The 25,281-nt window shown below is 44.3% G+C and overlaps 2 protein-coding genes across 7 annotated transcripts in view; both read left to right on the plus strand.

Moving 5' to 3' along the window:
* LOC142925636 (uncharacterized) overlaps positions 1-25,281 on the plus strand; it is a 139,963-nt gene that overhangs the window by 29,452 nt on the left and 85,230 nt on the right. The window lies entirely within an intron of this gene.
* Positions 3,619-22,901, plus strand: ALDH9A1 (aldehyde dehydrogenase 9 family member A1). Of its 6 annotated transcripts, XM_032958982.2 has the most exons (13): positions 11,257-11,439; positions 11,586-11,921; positions 13,277-13,490; positions 13,581-13,729; positions 14,670-14,799; positions 15,984-16,118; positions 16,795-16,991; positions 18,332-18,472; positions 19,616-19,804; positions 19,919-20,006; positions 21,111-21,252; positions 22,004-22,116; positions 22,627-22,901. In XM_032958982.2, exons 3-13 carry the CDS (start codon positions 13,298-13,300, stop codon positions 22,719-22,721), a joined length of 1,572 nt encoding a protein of 523 aa, XP_032814873.2. In that variant the 5' UTR covers positions 11,257-11,439; positions 11,586-11,921; positions 13,277-13,297; the 3' UTR covers positions 22,722-22,901. The 6 variants fall into 6 exon arrangements, with proteins under 6 accessions (XP_075924846.1, XP_032814873.2, XP_032814874.2 ...); XM_076068731.1 differs by lacking the exons at positions 11,257-11,439; positions 11,586-11,921 and adding an exon at positions 3,619-3,711; XM_032958983.2 differs by lacking the exon at positions 11,586-11,921.

A 25,281-nucleotide genomic window follows, 5' to 3' on the forward strand; every position in this document is an offset into this window, starting at 1 on the left:
ACCAAATAATAATTTTCATCTCTTTGTGAATCTAATGCTGGATGAAGGCCTCTCTAAGCGGTGTCGGTAGTGAGGTTTTTTTTCCCCCACCATACTTCACCAAGCTGGTCACTGTGGGGTTGTGAAGGGGGATGATTGGGAATGTATGTACGTATGTGCAGGGACTCCTCTACTTACGAACAAGTTAGGTTCCTGAAGGATGTTCGTACGTCTATTTGTTTGTAAGTCCAACTTTACTCTTGTCGATTCCAAACATGTTGCACGGCGTGTACACTAAACACGGGGAATGGCTTTAAAAGTTGTATAACCTCCTGTAGATGTAGATGCCACTGGTTCTTTACTTTCTGCAGATGTAGATGCCACCACCGCCATCTATTGCACGGCGGTTGAACAGGCAACTGAACATACAGACAGGTTTGTTCGTACCTCTGAAAGTACGTAAGTCGAATTGCCTAAATAGAGGAGTTCCTTTCGATTTAAAGCTTTCGTGACTGTAAGGATTCATCTTCTTTGGTTCTTTCGGTAAAGTCACGTAGAATGAGAATAAAATAATAAAATAAAACAATAAAATTCTCACGACGTTTCGGCCACAACACAAGTGGCCTTCTTCAGGTGAAAGGGACAGACCTGTTGGGACGACAGGTCTGTCCCTATTGAAGCTCTGTCGTCCCAACAGGTCTGTCCCTTTCACCTGAAGAAGGCCACTTGTGTTGTGGCCGAAACGTCGTGAGAATTTTATTGTTTCATTTTATTATTTTATTCTCATTCTACGTGACTTTACCGAAAGAACCAAAGAAGAGGAGTCCCTGTATGTTGAACTTCTTTCGTACCGTACATAGCCAACCGCGCTAATCAGAGGTGTGGAAGAAGGACAACAAACTAAACACAAATTTTAAAGGAAAGAGTTTTCAATCGAGATGATCTAAAGTGCATAGCTCCAGTGCTTTTCCTAATATTGGAAGGAAAAGCGTTCCAGACGGCCGTAGAAGCACATCCGAATGCGTGCGATGCAGTGACCGTGTGTGTTCGATGGCCAGCCAAAAGCCGCTGCGAGGATGACCGGAGTTCATGGGGCAGTGGGGCAGGACAGGTTCCCATCTCACTCGGCACATGCATTAGCCGTGAGCTGGAATTGCACCTCCAGCCAGCAGGTTAATTGCCGAGTTGGATAAACAACTTCGCCTTCCTCTCCACCCCCTCTCAACAAAGTTGATATTGCAGTTAATGTAATATTCATCGAGAAATAAACATTCTTGATGTGTACCTTGCTCACGTGCATGCCTGGCGGTGCTTAAACAAACACTTGCTGCGCTGACGTTACAGGCGGAGTGGAATGAAGAATGACGACGGAAATACTTCTAAGTCAAATGACGTGAGTGCAGTTTGTTCAGTGGCACAGCGCGATGTGCGCCAGAAGAAACCCGACCACAACAGAACATTGAGTTTTTAGCAATCATTGGAAGGATTTGATAAACCATTTCAAGTATTAATTGATTGTTCACGCTTACGGTGGCTTTCAGACAGCATACATTAATTTTTCGTCTCCCCCCCCCTCCTCTTTTCAGAACATAGATGGACTCGTCCTTCTAAATAAACTGCCAAATCGCTGCCCGTGGTGCTAACGGGTTTTAAAAAGTAAATAAATACAAACACCGCTTATAAATAAATAAATGCAAACCGCCACTTCTTTCAAATGTTTCTTGCCGTTGGTTTTCACACCTGATGACGACCGTTTGTGTTATGGTCGAAACGTCGTGAGAATTTTTATTGTTTATATATATATTATTTTATTGTTTCCCTTCAACGTGACTTTACCGAAAGAGCTAAGAATATAGAACATTGAGTGTGGCCTACCCACTGCAGTATTGTAACAGCGATGACACTCCAGGTCCCACCATTCAATAGCACTTATGGGACTGTTTCATAGGTGTTCACGGTTGTGCTGTACTGTATAGCTTTGCGATGTGTTTTAGTGTTGCGTGTGCAGGCGTGATGTCCGACGTTTCGCTCCACGTGCCGGCGGCTTCTTCAGAAACACACTTTCAGTTCCCGAAGAAGCTCCCCAGCGCATCCAGCGAAACGTCGGTGAATTTCTCCCTATTATTTTTGAGTGGAATGTCTATAAATGGATCACCCTGTGTGTTTGGGAAAAAAAAAACTAGTTAAGGAGTAGTGACTACGTAATGTAATCCTTGGGTTGGGATATATTCAGTGGTCAAAATGAGCTGGTATATAATGGTATGCCATACCGGTACTTCTCAAAATACCAAACATCTACACCGGCACTTTGCAGAACGGTTCCTATGTCTGTACTATAGTGCAATGTTTCCGTAGTTTCAGTTTCATTTATTTGGTATAGCCCTGTGAGCCATTCGGCTCTTGAATCGGGTGCAACCGCAACAAACAAAAAACAAAAAACATGAACAAGAAAACATCTTAAAGTGACTTGGTGCAAACAGAAAACCCAAGAAAAGACAGCAAAATATTGCAGAAAAAGCACCGTACACCAACGCTGTGTGCAAAAATCCGTAGAGGGGGAGCAGCAGTTGACATGGGCTGCTGCAGCAATGAGAGGTTTTATATCGGGGCTTCTACATTGCCATTTCGGCCACTGGATGTATTCGAAAAACATATCGCAAAATTAGTGCAAGGAGCTTGGCTGGCAAATTGCTGCTTAAAATATGTTCTGAGTTGTGCGGTGCTAAAGAGTTTTGGCTGCTGTTGCCTGGCCAGGCTGACACTTACCGCTATATCTGTTGCGGTAGTTGACCCAGCTACCGTACCTTGTGTCCAAAAATAAGTAAAAGTTAAAAATAAATACACCCTTTTTCTGGAGTGTTAGAACAGCTGTTGTGTAGCAAGCTGGCAGCAAATGTTGGCAGAGAAAAGTCATTATATATTTTTTAAATGCTCTGTACACAGGAAACTCTCAATTAAACTCTAGACTCCATATGAGGACGGTGCTGCATTTGGATATTTGGCAAATTCCATGAATGAGTGTTTGGTATGTGGGAGAAACTAGAGTAACCGGAGAAAACCCACACATACAAGAATTAAGCCTCAAAGCCCCACAAATATATATTCAAGAATCCATTGCTGTGCTGCCATCTCCGGCCCATCTTGCAGTCCATGCCTACAACACCTCGTGTTCACTGGCAGTCACTCATGCAAGTACTGTACTGACCAGGCTCAATCCTGATAGGTTTCTGAAATCTATCAACATTCTATGTATGTTTAACTTATTTCACACCGTACGTAGCCAACCGTACTAATCAGAAGTACGAAAGATTGGCCACTGTCATGGTGATTTGGTCAGGATTGTTATATTGGAGTGATTTCTCATTTTCATTTTTAATGAATAGATGAAATATTTTAGAACCCTTATGTGGTCAAAAAAAATCAGAAATAAATATGATGTTTTCAGGGCAACTCACGTGCAAAAGCTGCCTGGGTAGTATCTGCAGTATCTGGTGATAATTTCCCGGACACATACAGGGTTACACATCACCTCCATTTGGGCACTGCCTTAAACATGCTTAGTCTGAAAAAAAATCCATGTGAACTTTGATATTTTATCAACACAAATGTATTACTCATTAACCATTTGTACACACTCGGTGCTGGGCTGCATAGAGCTGACACACAACAAGAGTTTAAATTAAAGTAGCTTTTCAAGCTATGAACAGCTGCCTCCTGTTTCAGCACCTAAAGGTAAGGTTCTCGATCCTCTTTGTACGTAAAAAATGTGTTGCTTTAAGGATTTTAAACTCTCAGGAAAGGACAGAGGGGATTTTTGTTTGACTTGTGGTGTAAGGAAACGGGAAAGTGATTGTTTCTGAGTTCAATGTTCAAATGAGAAAGTAGAAATGCTTTCGGATGGAAGGCGGATATATGAAAACGTGCTAGGTTTGTAAGTTATCATCATCCTTGATGTTTTAAAGCACACACCAATGACAGTGGTTCACAACTAATGTGACGAGCGATATCTGAAAAAGGTCCTGGCTTCCCCCTTCACCAACCCACACTAACCAGCGTGGTGAAGTATGGTCAAACAATCTCCATGGACGACACGGGATGCGGAGGCCTTCATCCAGAAATAGATTGACGAAAGGGCTGTAAACAAATTGCATTGGATAACTGTTGATGTGATGTGTGCTTCTTTACAACTCCTGCAAGAAGTTTGAACAATGGAGATGTTTCTTGTTTGTTTCAACTGTGTGCAATAATGGCCATTAGAATTACAGTAAAACCTTGGATTGCGAGCATAATTCGTTCCGGAAACGTATTTGTAATCCAAAGCACTTGTATATCAAAACACTCGCAGACCAAGTTTTCTCGCAATCCAAGGTTTTACTGTACAGCAGAGAAGACAGTGGCCAATTGAGATAAAGGGCAGCGTTCGTTGACTATAACTGGTGGCAAAAGCTTTCCCTGCTTGTGTGATTTTGTTGGCCAATGCTAACACAACTCTGGAAATTGTATTGGTAGCTTACTGCACTTGACAACGTGGTGACATTGTCAAGATAAAACCACCCCATAAGCGACGCTTATGTGAGGAGGTGTTCATTGTAGCAGTGGATCAAAGCCGTAGATGATCGATTATTATTTAAACAAAAATAAAGGGTCACTGACCACTTAGCGATCACCATTCACTGTGAGCTTATGACGTTGCCATGGCCTTCTGCGGGTCACTGAAAACCAAAACAAAAATCGCATATTTAATACAAATTTTTTGGTGATGCCGTTGACAGCAATGAACACAAAATAACCCAACACGTTCATCTGTCGAAAACACTGCCTTAAAAAGAAAATAACACGTGTGTAATTGGTGATATTTCAGGCAATGGCTCTAAATCAGCATACAAATCACATATTTCACACAGTAGAGATATACTTTTCTTATTCACAGTCAATATGGGGTTTTTGGGTTATATTTGTAGTTTCCTATTGTACGCTTCTTTCCACGAGATTTCAGCAGATAATTCTGGACAATAGGATGACTTTAACACCGCTTCCAGGTGACTCCTTTTATCCACAAAAATGACGTGGATAACAGTACAGTACGACTAGCGTGCTTCCAGGAGACAGCTTCTGACTCATCTGCAGTGAAACGCGGACACAGTGCAGTACTGGCATGAATGTGTCACCACTTCTGGGTCAATCCCACAATAAATAGGAAAAATACTAACATTTTTGTGTTAAAGGATTTTCCACCATCTGTGTTGTGGCCACAAACAATACGATTTGCGGGGTAACAGTGTCCACGGATAATGGGAGTTTCAACCGTAGTAAGAAAGTTGATCTTGAGAGGTGGCAATAGCTTTGGGAGGACTTCACCAGGCAGTGGAATGAGCATGGTTGGCGGTGATGATGATTAAGAGAAACTCCTGCTCTTACACTGGGTCTGCATTCTGAGCCACGAAAATAACGTCACCTAGTGTGCTGCAGCCGTAATAACATCATCTATAACAGACATGGGCAAAGTACGGCCCCCGGGCCGTATACGGCCCGTTGGACTTTCTAATCCGGCCCCCCGAACTTGTCCAAATATTAATATTAAATTACATTTTACCTTTCTCCTGTAATGCCCCCATTTCCCCATTAGATGGCGCACTTTGACCGGGAGTGGCCCGGCCCCTCTGTCAAATTTTAGAACCCATTGTGGCCCGCGAGTCAAAAAATTTGCCCACCCCTGATCTAGAATCAGAATAATTATTTATACTGGAGGAATCCGATGAGCTATAAAGCTCTTTTTCACATATGTCCAGTAGGAGAGGGTCAAAAAATTACATTTAAATATACCAAAAACATGTTCGTAGTGTAAATATATACAAATAAAACAAAAATTTTGTTAAATTACCAGGTGAAGAAAACTGAGCTATCATTTTTTGTTATTTTCTTTGAACCTATCTACGTGACTTTACCGAAAGACCCAAAGAATATGAATTCCTGCAGTCACGAAAGCTTTAAGTCAAGATACAACTGAGCTATTAGCTTCTTTTTCCGAAGCGACCTGGTCACAAATACAAAGTGGGTCTACCACGTGGAAATTTATAGCAGCAAGATAAATGTATACAGTACTATATATTCTTGGTTCTTTCGGTAAAGTCACGTAGAAGGGAAATAATAAAAATAAAACAATAATATTCTCACGACGTTTCAACACAAGCAATAATCATCAGGTGATGATTGCTTGTGTTGCAATCGAAACGTCGTGATAATTGTATTGTGACGTTACCGAAAGAACCAAGAATATGAATCCCTGCGGTCACGAAAGCTTTAAATCGAAATGTATATACGGTACTCTTATATAAGCGCCCAACTTTATCTCTGTGATGAACGCTGCCCTTTCCGTCGTTTTCCTGCAGGGGGCGCTGTAAACCTACACGTGCCCCCTACATGAACGACGGAGTGGCAGGGACAGACGTTCGATCACGTTGGAATCGATCTGCAGACGGCGGTCTTCTCGCACGGCCAGCAGCTCTACGTCAATTCTAGATTTGAAGCTTTCGTGACTGCAAGGATCCATACTCTTTGGTTCTATTCGGTAAAGTCACGTGGGTAAAAAAATAAAACAACAAAAATCACGACGTTTCGGCCACAACACAAGTGGCCTTCTTCAGGTGAAGGAACAGAACTGTCGGGACGACAGCGCTTCAATGACCGCTGCTAAGATTCGCAGCGTCTCTTAAGCTCGGTGGGAGGAGCAGGGTCACTGTGTGTGTGCAGTAGAAACTGTAACACCCCGTTGCTTCAACACTTTAACACAGCTATTTGTGATATGTAAACTCCTTTTGTCAAGGCGCCCTGCCCCTCCCACCGAGCTTAAAGGACGCTGCGAATCTTAGCAGCGGTCATTGAAGCGCTGTCGTCCCGACAGTTCTGTTCCTACACCTGAAGAAGGCCACTTGTGTTGTGGCCGAAACGTCGTGATTTTTGTTGTTTTATTTTTTTACCTACGTGACTTTGCCGAATAGAACCAAAGAGCTCTATGTCACCTTATCTCGATCCCGCATTCCCAAACAGGTGAATGTTCGCATCGAACCGAACCCCCAGCAAGGACATCTGCTTAACGACGAGAGAAAATTCACACGAAATGTCGTTTTCAATTAAGTCTTCCAGATGTAAAATGATAAAAGCTTTTAATGAATAAATAAAATTAGCTAATTCAAAACATAAAACAAACTTAATTTGAATCTTTCGTGACTGCAGGAATTACTCTTTGGTGATTTCGGTAAAGTCACGTAGAAAGAAAATAAATTAAATAATAGAGTACGACGTTTCGATTGCAACACGAGCAAACCGTCATCAGGTAGAACTAAATTTGAGAGAGAGACAAAACACAGACACGGAGACACACAGACACACAGAGAGAGACAACAGACAGAGACACAACATAGACACAGACACACAAGCAGAGAGAGAACACAGAGATAGATACACACAACATAGACACACAGACAGACACAGAGAGACAACAGACACACAGAGACACACAACATAGACACACAGACACACAAGCAGAGAGAGACAACACAGACACACAGAGAGACACAACATAGACACACAATCAGAGAGACACAACATAGACACACAGACACAACACAGACACACAAGCAGAGAGAGACAACACAGTAACACAGAGACACACAACATAGACACACAGAGACCCAATGCCTCTCTGTTTCGAGGCCCCCTCTCTCTCTATTTAAGGCAATTTCTTATCTTTCTAAGTGACTTTACCGAAATAACCAAAGAACAGAATACAATTAAAAGATGTTTCATTTTGAAACTTCAAAACGGAGCATCGGGTGCTTGCGTCGTTCGTGTGCAATTTGTTTCGTGACTTTCCTGGCCGAAGGCGGTAAATGATTGTGAACAACCCCCCAGCAATGATGTAGAGTCATCAAATCTGTCGCTGGAGAGAGAATCAGCACCAGCTAAGGGGGGTGGGTGGGTGGAGGTACTGGATGTGTGTGGAGCCCCTCCACGTGTTCGGGGAGAGGGGCGCGGCCAAGCGGAGGGTGGGGGCCGGAAGGGAGAGCGGGGGCACAACGCCGGAAGGGGTTGAGGGCGGGGGCCGGAAGGGGTTTGGGGTTTTTATTTAAAGCTTTCGTGACTGCAGGGATTCATATTATTGGTTCTTTCCGTAAAGTCACGTAGAAGAGAAACAATAAAATAATAAAATTGTCACGACGTTTCGACTGCAGCACAAGCAATCATCATCAGGTGTGAAAACCACAGCAAGAAAATTTGAAAAAAGTGGCGTTTTTTAACGTTAGCACCACGGAGAGCGATTTGATATTTCTAGATTTAAAGCTTTCGTGACTGCTAGGATCCATACTGTTTGGTTCTATTGGGTAAAGTCACGTAGGTGAAAATAAAATAACAAAAAATCACGACGTTTCGGCCACAACACAAGCGGCCTTCATCAGGTGAAGGGACGAGACTGTCTGGAGGACAGCGCTGGAGTGGAAGAAGCCACGCTTAGATCACGACCTTTAAGCTGTGTGAGAAGAAAAAGACCAAGCGCCTTGACAAAGGAATTAGCATATAATTTAGCATTGAAATGGCTCATTGAAATAGCTAAGTTAAAGTATACACATCCGCAGAGGTACCCCTTGACAAAGGAATTAGCATCGAATTTAGCATTGAAATAGCTGAGTGATTAGCTTGTAACTGGTCACAGAAGTAGCTATGTTAAAGTTAGAGCATATACATTTACCGAGGCACCTAGTACTCATCAAACAGGAGAATCTAGCGAAACGCAACCATGCTCAGACATCGGACCTGTGTGCGAGCAAACAAGGTGTTCTGACAAAGAAATTAGCATAAAAAATAGCATTTGATTGACGGATTTTAGGAAAGAGGTGGTGTACGTGCCGGTGGACTCGCAGTTTGGCCCGGGGGGGGAAGGGGGGAGTTTACCTATTGATGGTGTGAAAAGGGGGAATTTATAAGAGCTGCGAAAGTTTGGGGTACCACTACTTGAAAAATATACTGTACCATCGAAATTAGTTTAATGTTTAGTTCGATTTAGAACATCTTTCCAATGGTTGCTTAATTTGAAACCATCCTCTCGGTTGAAATTGTGTCTGTGTTTGTAGATCTGAATTGCTTCATGAACAAATCTCTGATAAAAGCCCGTGGGTTTGCAAAGAACCTTGGTATCGTAGAAAATTATATCGTGATCCCGATACCAAGGTTCTTTGCAAACCCACGGGCTTTTATCAGAGATTTGTTCATGAAGCAATTCAGATCTACAAACACAGACACAATTTCAACTGAGAGGATGGTTTCAAATTAAGCAACCATTGGAAAGATGTTCTAAATCGAACTAAACATTAAACTAATTTCAATGGTACAGTATATTTTTCAAGTAGTGGTACCCCAAACTTTCGCAGCTCTTATAAATTCCCCCTTTTCACACCATCAATAGGTAAACTCGCCCCTCCCCCCTTCCCCCCCGCGCCAAACTGCGAGTCCACCGGCACGTACACCACCTCTTTCCTAAAATCCGCCAATCAAATGCTAATTTTTATGCTAATTTCTTTGCTCGCACACAGGTTCGCTCTCTGAGCGTGGTTGTGTTTCGCTAAATTCTCCTGTTTGATGAGTACTAGGTGCCTCGGTGAATGTATATGCTCTAACTTTAACATAGCTATTTCTGTGACCAGTTACAAGCTAATCACTCAGCTATTTCAATGCTAAATTCGATGCTAATTCCTTTGTCAAGGGGTACCTCTGCGGATGTGTATACTTTAACTTAGCTATTTCAATGAACAATTTCAATGCTAAATTATATGCTAATTCCTTTGTCAAGGCACTTGGCCTTTTTCTTCTCACACAGCTTAAAGGTCGTGATCTAAGCGTGGCTTCTTCCACTCCAGCGCTAATTCCTTTGTCAAGGGGTACCTCTGCGGATGTGTATACTTTAACTTAGCTATTTCAATGAGCCATTTCAATGCTAAATTATATGCTAATTCCTTTGTCAAGGCGCGTGGTCTTTTTCTTATCACACAGCTTAAAGGTCGTGATCTAAGCGTGGCTTCTTACACTCCAGCGCTGTCCTCCAGACAGTCTCGTCCCTTCACCTGATGAAGGCCGCTTGTGTTGTGGCCGAAACGTCGTGATTTTTTGTTATTTTATTTTCACCTACGTGACTTTACCCAATAGAACCAAAGAGTAGCGATTTGACAGTTTGTTCAGATGGACGAGTCCATCTACGTTCGGAAAAGAGGAAGGGGGAGACGAAAAATAATGGATGCGGTCTGAAAGCCACCGTAAGCGTGAACAATTGGAAGGATTTGATAAACCATTTCGCGTCTTGATTGTTCACGCTTACGGTGGCTTTCAGACCGCATCCATTATTTTCGTCTCCCCCCTCCTCTTTTCCGAACATAGATGGACTCGTCCATCTGAACATAGATGGACTCGTCCATCTAAACAAACTGCCAAATCGCTCTCCGTGGTGCTAACGTTAAAAAAAACACCAATTTTTGTTCAAATTTTCTTGCTGTGGTTTTCACACCTGATGATGATCGCTTGTGTTGCAGTCGAAACCTCGTGAGAATTTTATTGTTTTATATTTTTATTGTTTTATTGTTTCCCTTCTACGTGACTTTACCGAAAGAACCAAGAATATGGGTTTGGGGTTGTTGGTGGCAGAGCGAGCGGGGAGTGAGCTGGGAGCCGGTGATGTGTCCCGCGCGTGACGTCACTCCACATGAGGCCCCCCGCGTGACGTCACTTCACATGAGGCCTCCGCGTGACGTCACTCCACATGAGGCCCACTCCCCCCCCCGCGTGACGTCACTCCACATGAGGCCCACCCACCCCCCCCTCATTAATATTCATGAGCGGGTGGATTTTTACACTCCCGCAGAAGGCCGAGCTGAAATAAAATTACGCAAATTCTCTTTAAACTTGACGTTTCTTTATTGAAAGTTATTCAAGTAAATAAATCTACGCAGACATTTCTTTACAGAAAGTGACGCTAAAAAAATACACGCAATCAAAGTGCTACATCCGTACGTGACGTCACTGCAAAAGAGGCCCCGCCCCCCCCGTCATTAATAATCATGAGCGGCTGAATCACACAAAGAAAGCGTAAATGTCCAGTACATCTTTAATTTTTGATTTAAAGCTTTCGTGACTGCAGGGATTCATATTCTTTGGTTCTTTCGGTAAAGTCACGTAGAAGGGAGAATTGTATTGCTTTTTATATTTTTTCTCATTTTATTGTTTCCCCTTCTACGTGACTTTACCGAAAGAACCAACGAATTTGAATCCCTGCAGTCACGAAAGCTTTAAATAAAAAAAGAATATACATCTTTAATGTTTCAGCTTCCGTCCTGGGACCCGGCAAACAAAGCTCGTAATCAATCTTTATTTACAGCTTTCGTGACTGCAGGAATCCACACTCTTTGCTTCTTTAAAGTAAAGTCGCGTAGGTAGAAATTTTTTTTCAAAAATTATCACGACGTTTCGATCGCAACACAAGCGGAAAAAAAATATATAATCGTGCTGGATTAAGCTCGTAATCTAAATAATCATCTCTTTTTTTTGTTTTGTTACCCTGGCAGGGCAGATTTAATATCTTTCATTTGCCAGCAGAGGGAGCAGGAAGAGGAGAAAGTTCACTGCTGGTTGTGAGCGCGAGTCTCCCAAGCGAGGCCTTATTCACCGGGGCTGGGGCGTTGACAGCCATATGATCGTGGTCTTTGCGTGTTGTTGTTGTTGATGTCGTCGATGTCGTCGTCTTATTCTTTACAAAGAAAGAGCCGTCGTAGGTGAGGCAAAATTCAGAAAAGCTCCAACCGCTGCTGTTGCCCCAATACAACACAATTCACTACAATACAACACAATTCACTCCTGAGATCTCAAGCCAACACAACCACTGCTGCCGCAAGCCCTTCGTTGTGAGTACTGTCACTTTACCCACCGTGTCGCGTGCGCGTGCAATAACTGCACATACACACACGTTGCACCGTACTCTCTCTCTCTCAATGCATTAAAGTGTGTTTGTTGTGTTATGTGGGTCGCAACGACACAATGTCGCGGGATCCCTTGGGTGTTTCAGCGGGCAGTAGCAGCGGTGTGGACCCGGCTAGGGCGCACGAGGGGTGGCTAACAACAACCACGCCCGGCCGCCTTTGTCTCCCCGGTGCTAATGTCTGCGCGCCGCACCGGGTACGCGATTTAAGGCTGAGTCGACCAAGGGGTTAACATTTTCGCCACTGGATGTTGGCCGTGAGCGGGAATCGTAACTCGAGAGAGACAGAGAGAGAGAGAGCCGGGTTCGTCGTGTAGTGCGCTAACCACTGCGCCACCCCCCCCCCACACACAACACTACTCCGCTTTAAATCAGTAAATATAATCGGCTTAAGCCATGAATATAGAAACAAAAACATTCGTCAGTTAAGTTTTGATTAAAAGCTTTCGTGACTGCAGGGATTCATATTCTTGGTTCTTTCGGTAAAGTCACCACGTAGAAGGGAAAAATATTTTTTTTATTATTTTATTGTTTCCCTTCTCCGTGACTTTACCGAATGAACCAAGAATATTCGTAAGTTACACAAAAATATATCATGGGTGACGTTTCGGGCACAGGTCCCTCTGCATAGCACGTAAATCTTTATTTATGTGCTGTGGAAAAATAAATGTTCACGTATGTGTAATGGAGAAGGGCCATTGCCTGAAACGTCGCCTATGGGGCCGACCATAAATGACGTCACGCACCTAGGGGGGGGGGGGGTCAGACATTTGGGACGATGTGTGACGAGGGGGAGGGGGTTTGAGAAATGTGACGTCACATCAAAATGCGCAACTTTAAATAAATATAAACACGTTCTACTTAATTAAATATACTTTTTAATAAAATGTTTTCTCCTACAACATCAGAGTGCAGCGCCACATTAAATACGCACTACAATGACAATAGTTTAAAGCGATTTGAAGCATGTGTTTTTTTTTTGGGGGGGGGCGGGCAGAGCTTTGTGACGTCATCTTTGAGGGGGGCTCTGACTTTTTGTGACGCCGTGTGACAAAGGGGGGGGGGGGGTTAAAAATCGTCCAAAATCGCGTGACGTCATTTATGGACGGGCCCCTATTATATTTTTTTATTTTAAGGCCATCGTGCTTGTGCACCACTGCCAAGGCAGCAGAATCGCCAAATAATTTCCACAAACATGAAGCCGGCTCATATTGATCGAATTGTGAGTGGCACACCTAACCGTTCCCCTGGCTTGTGCCGCTGCCGCTGCCGTGTGCGAAGGCGGTGAGTGTCGTGCCTCTCATGCGTGCAGGGATGGCATCTTCAGGGTCACTTACTGCCAGGCTACGCTCCCTGTACAGCCCTTGTGCGGCATCAGCAGCGGCGGCGGCAGCGGCTCAGTCACCTGCACAGCTCAACTTCGTGCACGGCCGACAGACGATCCCTGATAAGTCGACCGGTGGGCCGGAGTTTGACGTCGTCAACCCTGCTACAGGTTCGTGGCCTCGCTCGTTTCTCACTGAGTCACGTAAATGCTGTTGTTCGGTCCCCACGGCCAAAGTTGCGGTCCTCTTGGTGCTAACAGGTGGCCTGCTTTGCCGAGGCCAGGCATCTGGCGCAGTGGACGTTCAGGCGGCCGTGAAGGATGCCCGAGAGGCATTTGAGGGGTCCTGGAGGGGCCTTTCAGGCTCGGAGCGCAGCCAACATCTCCTGCGAGCATCTGCAATAATCAAGGTGACACCCGTACCCTTTTTTATACCGGCACATCTGAGCATCTCGCAATGCAGGTGGTTTTCCGCTGGCTGCCTGAAGTACTGCACCGGAACCAAACCCTTAAATGCTGCCCTTACAAGACATCAGAATCTAGCTCGGGGCCAAGCAGGGCCAGGGGCGGGGATAAAATGTCAATGGCACGGGTTCTGCAGTGGAAAAGCAACCTGGCGCCTCCTGAGCTGCTCTGGGCTGGCTCGGTACGGCCCTGGAACGGCTCGGTCGACTGCTCGATGAGGACCTTCACACACCATGCAGGTCCACAGGGTTATTTGAGCACACTTCACCTCATCAATCAGTGCACGTTGGTGAAGGTGAGGAGGATAGATGTGGGAGCGCGGAAGTACAGTACAATGGGTTTTGCCGCACTGCCCTCAGCTGCCCACTACTTTGCTCCTCAAGTCCTTTAAAATAACTTGCATGCACATCATGCATTCACTCTTTAATAGACATAAAGGATTTTCACTTGTCCATTTCTAACTCCTCTTTGTGTTGTACAACGAATGGGCACTTCAAATGCCAAGGCTTCATGACGTTCTCATTGTGCAGGCTTGCCAGTAGAAGTTTGGCAATGGTGAATTATTCAAATTCTAGCCTCTAAACATGCTCCCACGCATAGTTTAATAATGTTTAACAAAACACCGAGGCAATTAACAACGAATGGCAAGCACTGCTCTTGTTCGTTGGTCCCAACCACAAGCTGCGTAGCCAATGTTAGCATCTTTGGAATCTTAGATGTGGGAACCCTCTCGCCCCTCCGAACAGCGGGTGGCTTTGTCTCTTCCTAGAAACGCCACTGGCACTTTTCAAAGAGGCGAGCCTTTCAAAGAGAGGCTTCTGAGCCAAGGTGGCATGTCGTGAAGTGGAGGGGCGATGTCGAAAGGTCGTTTTGTTTGCTGCGCAGGAAAGGAGGGAGGAGTTGGCCGTGATGGAGGTGAAGGACACAGGCAAGCCGGTGTACGAGGCGCGAATGGATGTGGACTCGGGGTGGCAGTGCCTGGAGTACTTTGCGGGACTCGCTCCCACCATCGCCGGTACCGAAATCAGGCAGTAGACACCGGGGCTTCTTGGGATGCCTTCGGCTGTTAGAAGTGGGCGTCCAGCCAGCAGAGCCTGTTGTGTAAACGTTTTTGCTGCATCGGCAACGGCTCGTGAATGATTGTAAATGCCACATAAAACGTTGACGAATAAAAAAAATATCCAGTCAATTTATACTGTAATGTTTTGAGAGTGAATTCTATACATTGCTGCTTTAGAAAATAAAATTCCATCCTTTGATAATGCAAATACATTGGTAAGTCCATAAGGCACTGTGGTAATAAATCAGTTTGCAGTACGTGTAGATGCACATTAATTTTATGAGAGGCAGTGAAAATATGGGATTGCAGTATACCACGTAACTTACAATCACTTAAAATCTGATTTAGTTAAGAGAACACATGATAATCATTATGTGCAACAGAGGGCAGTAAAGTTAAATCAAGTGTTGCACTTTACCTCTATGCTACAACATCTATGCTCGCTGCCTTCGACATGCACTGATCAGCGTGGTGAAGTATGGTAAAAAAATTCCCATGAATGACCCACACGGTGTGGGTAAGCCCTTGTCCAGCAGTGGTTTGACAAAATGGCTGTGCGTGCAGGGGCGGAGCCAGGATTTTAACTTTGGGGGGGCTGACTTCAATATTCTGAGATATCTCAGTGTGTTTATGTTTTCCAATGGGCGCCACAAATGTATAAAACAAATTTTATTGGATTTGAACGCGGAGTTTATTAATAGGTCGGAGCCGCTGATGTGGCTAATAAGTTCGATAAGATCGAAAGGCTGCCGCTCAAACAGCCTGCAGGGAAGCACAAGGTGGCAGCCTGCAGCATTTTGCAGCAGCCAGATATCCGGTTATCCCGATTACCGACTTTCCTAAAATTTCAGGGTGGGCTGAGCCCCCCCAGCCCCCCCTGTGGCTCCACCCCTGTTTACGTGTACAAATTACATGTGCATAATTCCTATTTGTAGTTGGATTTCAATATTAATATGAGAAGTGTGAGTTTGTGCACTTTTTTAAAAACTGCCTCCTCAAAAGCATTTCTGGCAGCCCCTCGTTTTGAGAACACATTCACAATCGTCTCAGACCAAAACGACCCATTCACTGTCTTTATGCCTAAGCACAGAAATAGGACTCGCTAACTCACCGTGCGCTGTCTTCCCCCCCATCGTTAGGCCAGCACATTCAACTCCCTGGCGGCTCCTTCATGTACTCGAGGCGGGAACCGTTGGGAGTGTGTGTGGGCATCGGAGCGTGGAACTTCCCCTTTCAGATCGCCTGCTGGAAGTCTGCCCCAGCCCTGGCGTGCGGTACTGTACCACCTGCCTGTCTCACACTTGTATTCAAGATTGAAGCGTTGAGAGTAATTGCAAAGGAGATACCAAAGCGGAAACTCCATCACCTGGCCATGGCCTGGACTATGCCAGCAGAGGGGAACCTACAGTATCCGGCCCGCAACTTCATTATATCTGGCCTGCGGCAATATGAGGCCTGCCAATCCACTTAGAAACTACCAACAAACAATATGTATCCGTAATTGCGAAGATCTTAGTCGCACTAATCGGGTACTAGAGGGGAATTTTGCCAACCTAACAACACTATTTTTAATTCTAGAAACACACTTAGTCACTTCTGTTACTGTCGGGGCCACCTGCAATAACATAAGTCATTGAGCGTGTGTGTTAATGTGTCGCCTGCCAAAGGTATTTGAGATTCCTATTTGCCCCTCAGTGAAAAACGGTTTCTCCACCCCTGGTGTTCATCAACAGTATGAATGCTTCTTTGGAATTTTCTGAGATATTTAGCAGTTATAAATTTACAGTCTGACATAAACGCCACGCATGTGCTCAGTCAGTGACCACCTGAATGATGCAATGCAACACCACAAACAAAAAAAGCATAGTCCTCAGTCCAAAGCCATAAGCTTAATTCCAATCTACGGCATCAACGTTCGCAATGAGTGCTACCATGTGTTTCCTTGTGCAGGCAATGCGATGGTATTTAAGCCATCGCCCCTCACTCCGCTGACCGCCGTGGCTTTGGCGGAGATTTACACCGAGGCCGGTTTACCACCGGGCCTCTTTAACATCGTCCAGGGCGATGGGGAAACCGGGCAGCTGCTCTGCTCCCATAACGACGTGGCCAAGGTGTCCTGCACTGGCAGTGTGGGCACAGGCGTCAAGGTGAGGGCTCCACCACTCAAGCAGGAGAGGCGCGTGCTTCTGTCTGGACATTTACAAGTGAATGAGCCAGGTGCATGGAAGAGCCTTTTCCTATACCATCAGCACTTAATTTCAGCTGGAACAGTCCGGAACGTGGCTCCGGGTAATTGTTTTAGCGAGTCGCATCCGTCCCGCCTTATGTGTAATAAACACGCGCCAATAGTGCTAAGGGCTACTGGATGTCTTTAAGGACAGTGCTTAAATATAGAGTTTAAAAAAAATGTATTATAGATAAGCATACCTCGTCCTACAGTGGTGTGGTGCCTTATGTCACAAATCCCTACCTAAAGCCAGCCTAGCAGTGTCCTGAAAACTATTGATAGAGAAATCAGGCCTGCATACCATGAACTCGTACATTCTCATACACTCAGGCAAAACTTGCTTTAGCATTTAATTTTTGGCAATAATTTGTCTGCATGCGATAATTCACCCTGATTTAAACAAATTTCAGGGTCACATTTGTTCAACAAATGTAATTTTTTTAATCAAAATTTTATGACCTTTTAAATATTTTCTGGTTTTTGCCTCATCTGTACGGTTTTGTTTTCCTCTTTAACCTATATGTAACATGAGCATTCAATTTGCATATATTCTGTATGAAATGTAAATATCCATTGTCACATGCTTGATTTTATATGTACATCATGAGCATAATCATTAAAATTATGCATTTTTGTATTCGTTTATATTAGCAAAGCCAGATTTGTTTTATTTTACTGCCTCTGTGCAATCAGGCTTCTATCTAAACCTTTATCACAAGTGTCTTAAAGTCAACCGGCTAATCAACGGTCATGTTTCAAGTGCGATTTTTCAGGTTAGTCTGCATGTTGAACATTTCTTCTCGGGAGCCCAAGACAACCGCAGCTAGTAGCGCATGGCAAAAGCTTGAGAGAAGAAATTCTCAACACACAGCGCAACCACGACAACCACACTTGGATTACAAGCGACTGCGCAAACTCGTGTTAATTTCTACAACAAAAATATCATGGGACCTCCTTTGCCAGTACCAAAATATGAGAATAGGTTTCCCCTTTTTTTCTGGCAACAAAACAGGTGTTACGATTGTAAATCCCAAACTGAAACCTTTTACAAGGAAGCATGTCTGCATTAACCACAATACTTGTGGTCAGAATGCAAACAATAAACGTACTAAATTTTGATTTAAAGCTTTCGTGACTGCAGGGATTCGTATTCTTGGTTCTTTCGGTAAAGTCACGTAGAAGGGAAACAATAAAATAATAAAAATATAAAACAATAAACGTACTCTGATAATATATGCAATATACATACTTCTTCTGTAGGTGCTGCAACAGACAGCGCCAAGGATAAAACCCGTGACCCTGGAGCTGGGGGGAAAATCCCCCCTCATCGTTTTCAGCGACTGTGACCTGGACAATGCGGTGAAGGCAGCCCTCATGGGGAACTTCCTCAGCCAGGGGCAGGTGAGCCGTCCAGCCCTGGCGGTCCCGCTGGGAAGGCGAACGCCTCCTCTCCTTACCCACCTCTCCTTATAGAGTTCAGCTCCAGCGTCATACACCTCAACAAACCCTTTTATTATCCCTGGCAGCTGAAGACCTCTCAAATACAAGCTTGGCTGTAACAAAAAATTGTAGCCTTTATTAGTCACTGCACATTTCACTGAGATGGCAAGGTACTCTGCTGGTTTGACTTACATACAATTGCACCTACAGCCATTGGACTTTTCGATAACTACACTGCGTATGATTGTTATGGTGTATGATATTTTCAGTGATCAGTAGTTTCCAATATACAAAATATATTACATTCTTTAAATGTGCTAAAATAGTGTTGTGGTTATCTGTTCAGTGAACATAATGAGTTAATTAGTTTTGAGATGAGATTTCAAAGTTACATGTGTCCCCATGTCATACTCCAGGAAAGCCTTGCTGACTCTTTAGACCTGATTTTTAAGAGGCTTCTTCAGTAGGATGTTTGGCAAATTTGTATACCTCCATCTTCTGGACAATTTCACAGCCCGGCCGGATTTGAGTCTCATTCTTTCATATGGCATTTGAAAATAGCAACAGGCTACAATTGTATATTTCATTTTCTAAGCCATTCCATGGCATCCAAGGTAGCTGAGTGGAGTCCACTTGTTCCACCAGAATACTTGTGTTGTGTTGGGCAGTCATCGGCGATATGCCAGATGGTTTACCCCGCACTGCATTCGGAGTTTGGTCGGTCTCATACATCCACGCTATCCACCAGTGCTTTCCTCCTAAGCGCTGAATCACAGGCATTTGCACCTGTGGTGTAGCATGGTTCACATGAGCACTGATGGAGAGGTGAAATGGGCCTTCTCACCCAGTCTAATCTCCCCACCCTTTTGCAGCCTGGCACCTAGGCCTGTCCGGCTCGTGGGCCCCGATGTATGTAGTTGCATCGCCTGCACATTCGATAGCTACGCCTCGTGTGTTTGCCTCTGCGCAGGTGTGCTCCAATGCGACGCGAGTGTTCGTCCAGCGATCCGTGTGCACTGGTGTGTGCCTCTGCGCAGGTGTGCTCCAATGCGACGCGAGTGTTCGTCCAGCGATCCGTGTGCACTGGTGTGTGCCTCTGCGCAGGTGTGCTCCAATGCGACGCGAGTGTTCGTCCAGCGATCTGTTTGCGAGCGGTTCCTGGAGCGATTGCTGGACAGGGTGAGCGCCATCCGCATCGGAGACCCCCAGCGAGACAGCACCACCATGGGAGCCCTCATCAGCCAGAGCCACCTGGACAGGGTGCTGGCCTACGTGCAGAGGGCCGTGCAGGAGGTGGGGTGTGCTCACACCGTCAATAAAATCATGAACGCATAGCACGTCGTGTGTGGTAAACAAGGTGAAGTGTCATTGTAAAACCAGGTCGTGTGTATGTGGTTATTTGTACAGGGAGCAAAGCTCGTTTGCGGTGGCAAAAAATATGTTCCTGAGGATCCCAGCCTTAAGGGAGGGTTCTTCATGACTCCCTGTGTTCTGGGTAAGTAATATGGCCACACCTTTAAGCTTACAGTTCCATAGATTGATTCCATGATGTGACGTGTATTCACTCCGTGATAAAATTATATCCCCAGTTCATTTATACTGGTCATAGTTTACAGCCCTGAGGGAGTGGTGGAGATTCCATATTCCTTTGGCTAAGGGGAGTCTTTCCATAGAACAACCACGTTTGACTTCCCCACAAACTGGTACTAATCTTCATCATTAGACCTCCTTTGCCAGTACCAAAATATAATAATAGGTTTTTCCCCTTTTTTCTGGCAACAAAACTGAAACCTTTTTACGAGGATTCATGTCTGCATTAACCACAATACCTGCAGTCAAAATGCAAAAAAACATACTATGATAATATATGCATTGTCATATTCTTAGCTCTTTCGGTAAAGTCACCTTGAAGGGAAACAATAAAATAATAAAATATATATAAAATAATAAAAATTCTCACGACGTTTCGACCATAACACAAACGGTCGTCATCACCTGATGACCTACTAATTTTTTCCCTTCAACGTGACTTTACCGAAAGAGCTAAGAATATGAATTACTGCAGTCACGAAAGCTTTAAATAAAAAATATGCATTGTCCTTGAAACTGATTGATCAACACCAAGAAAGCCGTCCCTTGGTGTGGACCAATCAGTTTCAAGGATAATGCATATATTATCATAGTATGTTTTTGTTTGCATTTTGACTGCAGGTATTGTGGTTAATGCAGACATGAATCCTTGTAAAAAGGTTTAAGTTTTGTTGCCAGGAAAAAGGGGAAAAACCCTATTATTATGGTACTAATCTTTTTCAAACCAGAGGAGGGATGAGAGGCCAAGTCAACCCCCAACCAGAATTTGAACTCGCAGCCTTAAAATTGCAAGCTGCTCACTCTACTGTAAAATCACAGACCTATTATTATTCAAGAAATAATATGCTTCTTGGCTTTTGTAAAAAAAAAAAATGCTTGATTGTTTACATACAAATGCACTACCAGGTCCTATATTAATGTATGAATTTTGGCATTTGGAACTGCACCTAGCCAAACATATCCACGGTGGCCTTGAATGACAACCGACGGCTGCACTTTTGCCTGGCAGCGGAGTGCAGGGACGACATGCAGGCCGTGCGGGAGGAAATATTTGGACCTGTCATGGCCGTCCTCGCCTTTGACACGGAAGAAGAGGTGTTGCAGAGGGCAAACGCGACAGACTTTGGATTGGCAGCCGGCGTTTTCACAAAGTGAGGAACAACACCAACAAATTCAGTTTATACGGCATCTAAATGCAATCACATCTCAAGGTGCTTTACAAAAATCAAAACCTGATATTGGGGTAGAAGAGTGGGGTTGGGGAGAATGGGAGCTCAGAGCAAGGGGGGACCCACACGGGAGAGAGGAGTGAAAACAACACCGTGGCGGCACAGCCCGGGATGAAGCGACCAGGGCCCTGCACCAACAACAACAACAACAACGGACTCCAGGGACACCGAGAGCAGCACTGACAGGTCCCAAATTCAACTGAATTGCACTCCAGTAGGTAAAAGTCCGTGTTAAATAAATGTAAGTAATTTCAATGTGCCACTGCTTATACAAGTAATTTATAAAGTATGGCTGATGTACATATCCTTCTGTATCATTTTCCCAAATTAGTGTGATGCGTAGGAACTGACTCTTTTAAGGGAGCCGTTTGAGGACACAAAAATTATGAAACCCCTAAACCAATCGCTACAAAACATACCAAACAGCCTACCAATAGTTTTGCCAAAATCTGTATAGTTGTTTTAACAAAATACAAATAATCCTTGAAAAAAAATGTTAAATTGCGAACCAATTACGTGGGTGAAAGGTTGCGCATCTAATGTGCACATCCATTTGCCTACTTCCATAAGCACATTTCGTTTTATATATTTACACCTGAATTACCTTAATAATTGGAGATGCCAAACATGTATTGACCTGTCATATCTGGTTATTGTTCCATTGTATCCCCAGAGATCTGACTCGAGCCCATCGTGTAATAGCTGCTTTGCAAGCTGGGTCCTGCTACATCAACAACTACAACGTTGTCTTAATGGAGATGCCCTTTGGAGGCTACAAGATGTCTGGTACGTACTGCATCGTCATCATTGCTTAACATTTATTCCATGCCCTTCCAATGAGTAAATTTTGAGGTGCCCTTTAGCAGAGGACACCTGGTGGCAGCTGTCTCTGCGAGGTGCAAGGTGAATACGGCACCGGCCAGCAAGTGAGCGTAAGTCTGCCAGTAGGGGACGATTCTGAAATGTGGTTTCCCAAATAAGTAATTTGTGAGTAACTTATACAATTTTTAACTTTTGGACCATGACACTGGAAAGCATTGCCTATTTTTCAAACAACGTAGTGGGATTTGTAACACCCACAGAGAAGCAAATGGTGCCTATTTTTACAGTTCATACACTCGCAGGGCATCTGCTGGGGTTTGAACCGTGAATCTCTGCAACAAAATTTTCATCTTTTTTTTTGACATGTCACCGTCACGTGTGCTGTCACTCGAGCGAACTTCTCAACTCAGTTGACTTTCGCCACGTGTTTTTTTTTCTTATAAAATGTTAATTACAGATTTGTGTGCTCTCCAGGGTTTGGAAGGGAGAATGGAATGGCCACTGTGGACTATTACACTCAGCTCAAGACTGTGTATGTTGAGATGGGAGATGTTACATGCACACTGTAACACTCACTTCTCGGATTCTTTAAAAACAAGTCATGCAGCTTTACAATTAAAAATTGTAATCAATCAATGTCATTGTCGACATTTGTTTGTGCTTTCCCATAAATGTACTGTTCTGCATATGATCCTGTTTTATAGATTGCAAAATAAAATCAGTTGCAACACTGCTGTTGGGAATGTTAATGACCCTTGTAATGCGTATGTGTATTCATAACTTGGAGGTGACTAAATTGTGATTCTTCTTTGGTTATTTCGGTAAAGTCACGTAGAATGAGAATAAAATAATAAATTGATAAAATAAAATAACGCAATAATATTCTCACGACGTTTCGGCCACAACACAAGCGGCCTTCATCAGGTGAAGGGGACAATTCATTATTTTATTCTCATTCTACGTGACTTTACTGAAAGAACCAAAGAAGATGAATCCTTGCAGTCACGAAAGCTTTAAATCGAAATTTAAATTGTGATTACTACAGGGACAATCCCAAGTCTCTGTTTATGGATTTGGCTAAAATAAGTCTTGCCACATTGCAGGATCATGAGAAGTGGTGATAGCATGGGGAGGCCTTCATCCAGCAGTGGATTGACCATGGTTCATGATGATGACATGAACTCAGGAACATGGTTTTATTTATTTATATAGCATCTAATATGACATCTCAGAAAACTGTTGAAATGTGAGACAATCACGTAACTTGAAGACGTTTATATTTGGGGAAGAACTGAAGTGGAAGCCTACCAGGCAGGGGGAAGAAAGGAGGCATGATAGTCATAGAGAAGCATAACTATACCTTGAGCCTTCATTTGAACTGTGGATGTTACAGACATCAAAAGCAGCTGCAGATGAGCGACTTCTCTTTAAGTGGAACTCGACTGGGAGGTTTTGACAACAATGCCTTGGGTTGTGGAGCAGAGTGGAGTGACGTCATGTAAAGAATAGAGTTATGTTTGTATTTGATTTTACACACTGCTCTGCGGCAACGCATCATGAGTTTGTGTGGAAAGCCAAGAGCTATAAAGCCATGTTTCAAACAACACTGTCAAAAAACTCAATGTGCAGTATATGCAAACGCCATCAGCATTTCATGAAGAGGTGCATTGTGCTCCCCTTGTCTTAGGTAAGCATCAAAATAAACTTGAGCAAATGTCACGGATTGACAGCAGCAGCGGTGATGCAGATATGGACAACTGTGGACCGGTTCCATCATAATTGGGGGCCATCAGCACAGTACAGTCACCATTGCTCACTGCTGCAAAGAATGGAAACCATTATACTGTATGTCGAGTTCCCACTTCCACACCGTGGAAAGTCAACAGGTCCCATGGACAGAAGCAGGTGTTTACGCTGGAGTTCGTGGACATCCTAGAGGCAATGTTGTTCATTGTGCAAAGACTGTGTCAGTAAGTCTCGAGGTGAAGACAGGGTGTTCAGCGAGGCTGGATGCAAAGAGAATGTGCCAGCAAGTCTTGAGGGTCTTGGTTGGGAATTCCCAAGAGTGTGGCTGGATGCAAAGAGAAGGTGCCAACAAGTCTTGAGGATCTTGGTTGGGAAATTCCCAAGAGTGTCCAAAAGAGACAGCTGGGGAAATTCCCCCCGGAGAATCCAAGAGGATAAAAGCAGGGCAATAAGGGATGGTCGGGGTCTGTGGAGAGGGACCCGGGCCATCGTCGCTGTCTGCACGTCGTTGCTGTCTTCAAGTCGTCGCGGTCTGCTCGGTCGTACGATCTCCACGTCGGCATCATCTCATGGCGACGTGGTCCTAAGCTACGTTACGTGCAATAAAATGAACCTCTTAAAGTTCGAGTCCGGAGTCGTTACAATTGCAAGGCCCGCGGGCCGCTGGCGGCTCCCGGTGGCCTTTAGTGCGGCCCCGGACCATACACACACACACGGTGAAAACACCCCATCATCGTCGTCTTGTTGTCAAACCCCAATCGTTTCAAATGTGTGGCGGCCCTCACACTGATGTCTTATCTGCGAAACTGCCCCCCCCCCCCGCTGCCCCCCTCTGAAAATTAGTGAAGAACACTGGCCTAGAGGCAGCTGGGTTGAAGAAAAATACAACCCGAGTGTTCTTTAACAAATACAACTCAACACATTCGTAAATAACACTGCGGCTTTCAAAGAAAAAAAAACAAATATACAACAGGCAACGTTTCGGGCAACGGCCCTTGTTCGTAGCACACGGGCCAGAGAGTCATCACGATCCATGGGGCAGATAATTCGTAGGTGTCCACTGCCCATTTCGTCATTTGTTTCCACTTTCCTCTTTGTCTCGTGCCAATATGGCTCAAGAAGTTGCCACATCTTTCTGGCACTAATCTCTTATGTCGTCAAGCCATTCATTCTCTGTGAGATCTTCCTCTCTTTCAGGTTCCTTACATTCTTGTGAACAACACTTTCACATGTTCCCGTTGTCCATCCCACGTGTGCCCAAATAGTGCTGCTGCCTGCATCATCAGGTCTTCATATTCGTGCAACGTTTTTTTCCCCCCTTTATATTTCTACGTTGGTCACTCTTTTGGGTTCAGTTTGTAAGCAATAACATTTTTTTTAATT

The sequence above is a fragment of the Petromyzon marinus genome, chromosome 22 (assembly GCF_048934315.1).
Source record: "Petromyzon marinus isolate PM22_M1 ecotype Great Lakes invasive population chromosome 22, UKy_Petmar_22M1.pri1.0, whole genome shotgun sequence".
Taxonomy (NCBI): Eukaryota; Metazoa; Chordata; class Hyperoartia; order Petromyzontiformes; family Petromyzontidae; genus Petromyzon; species Petromyzon marinus.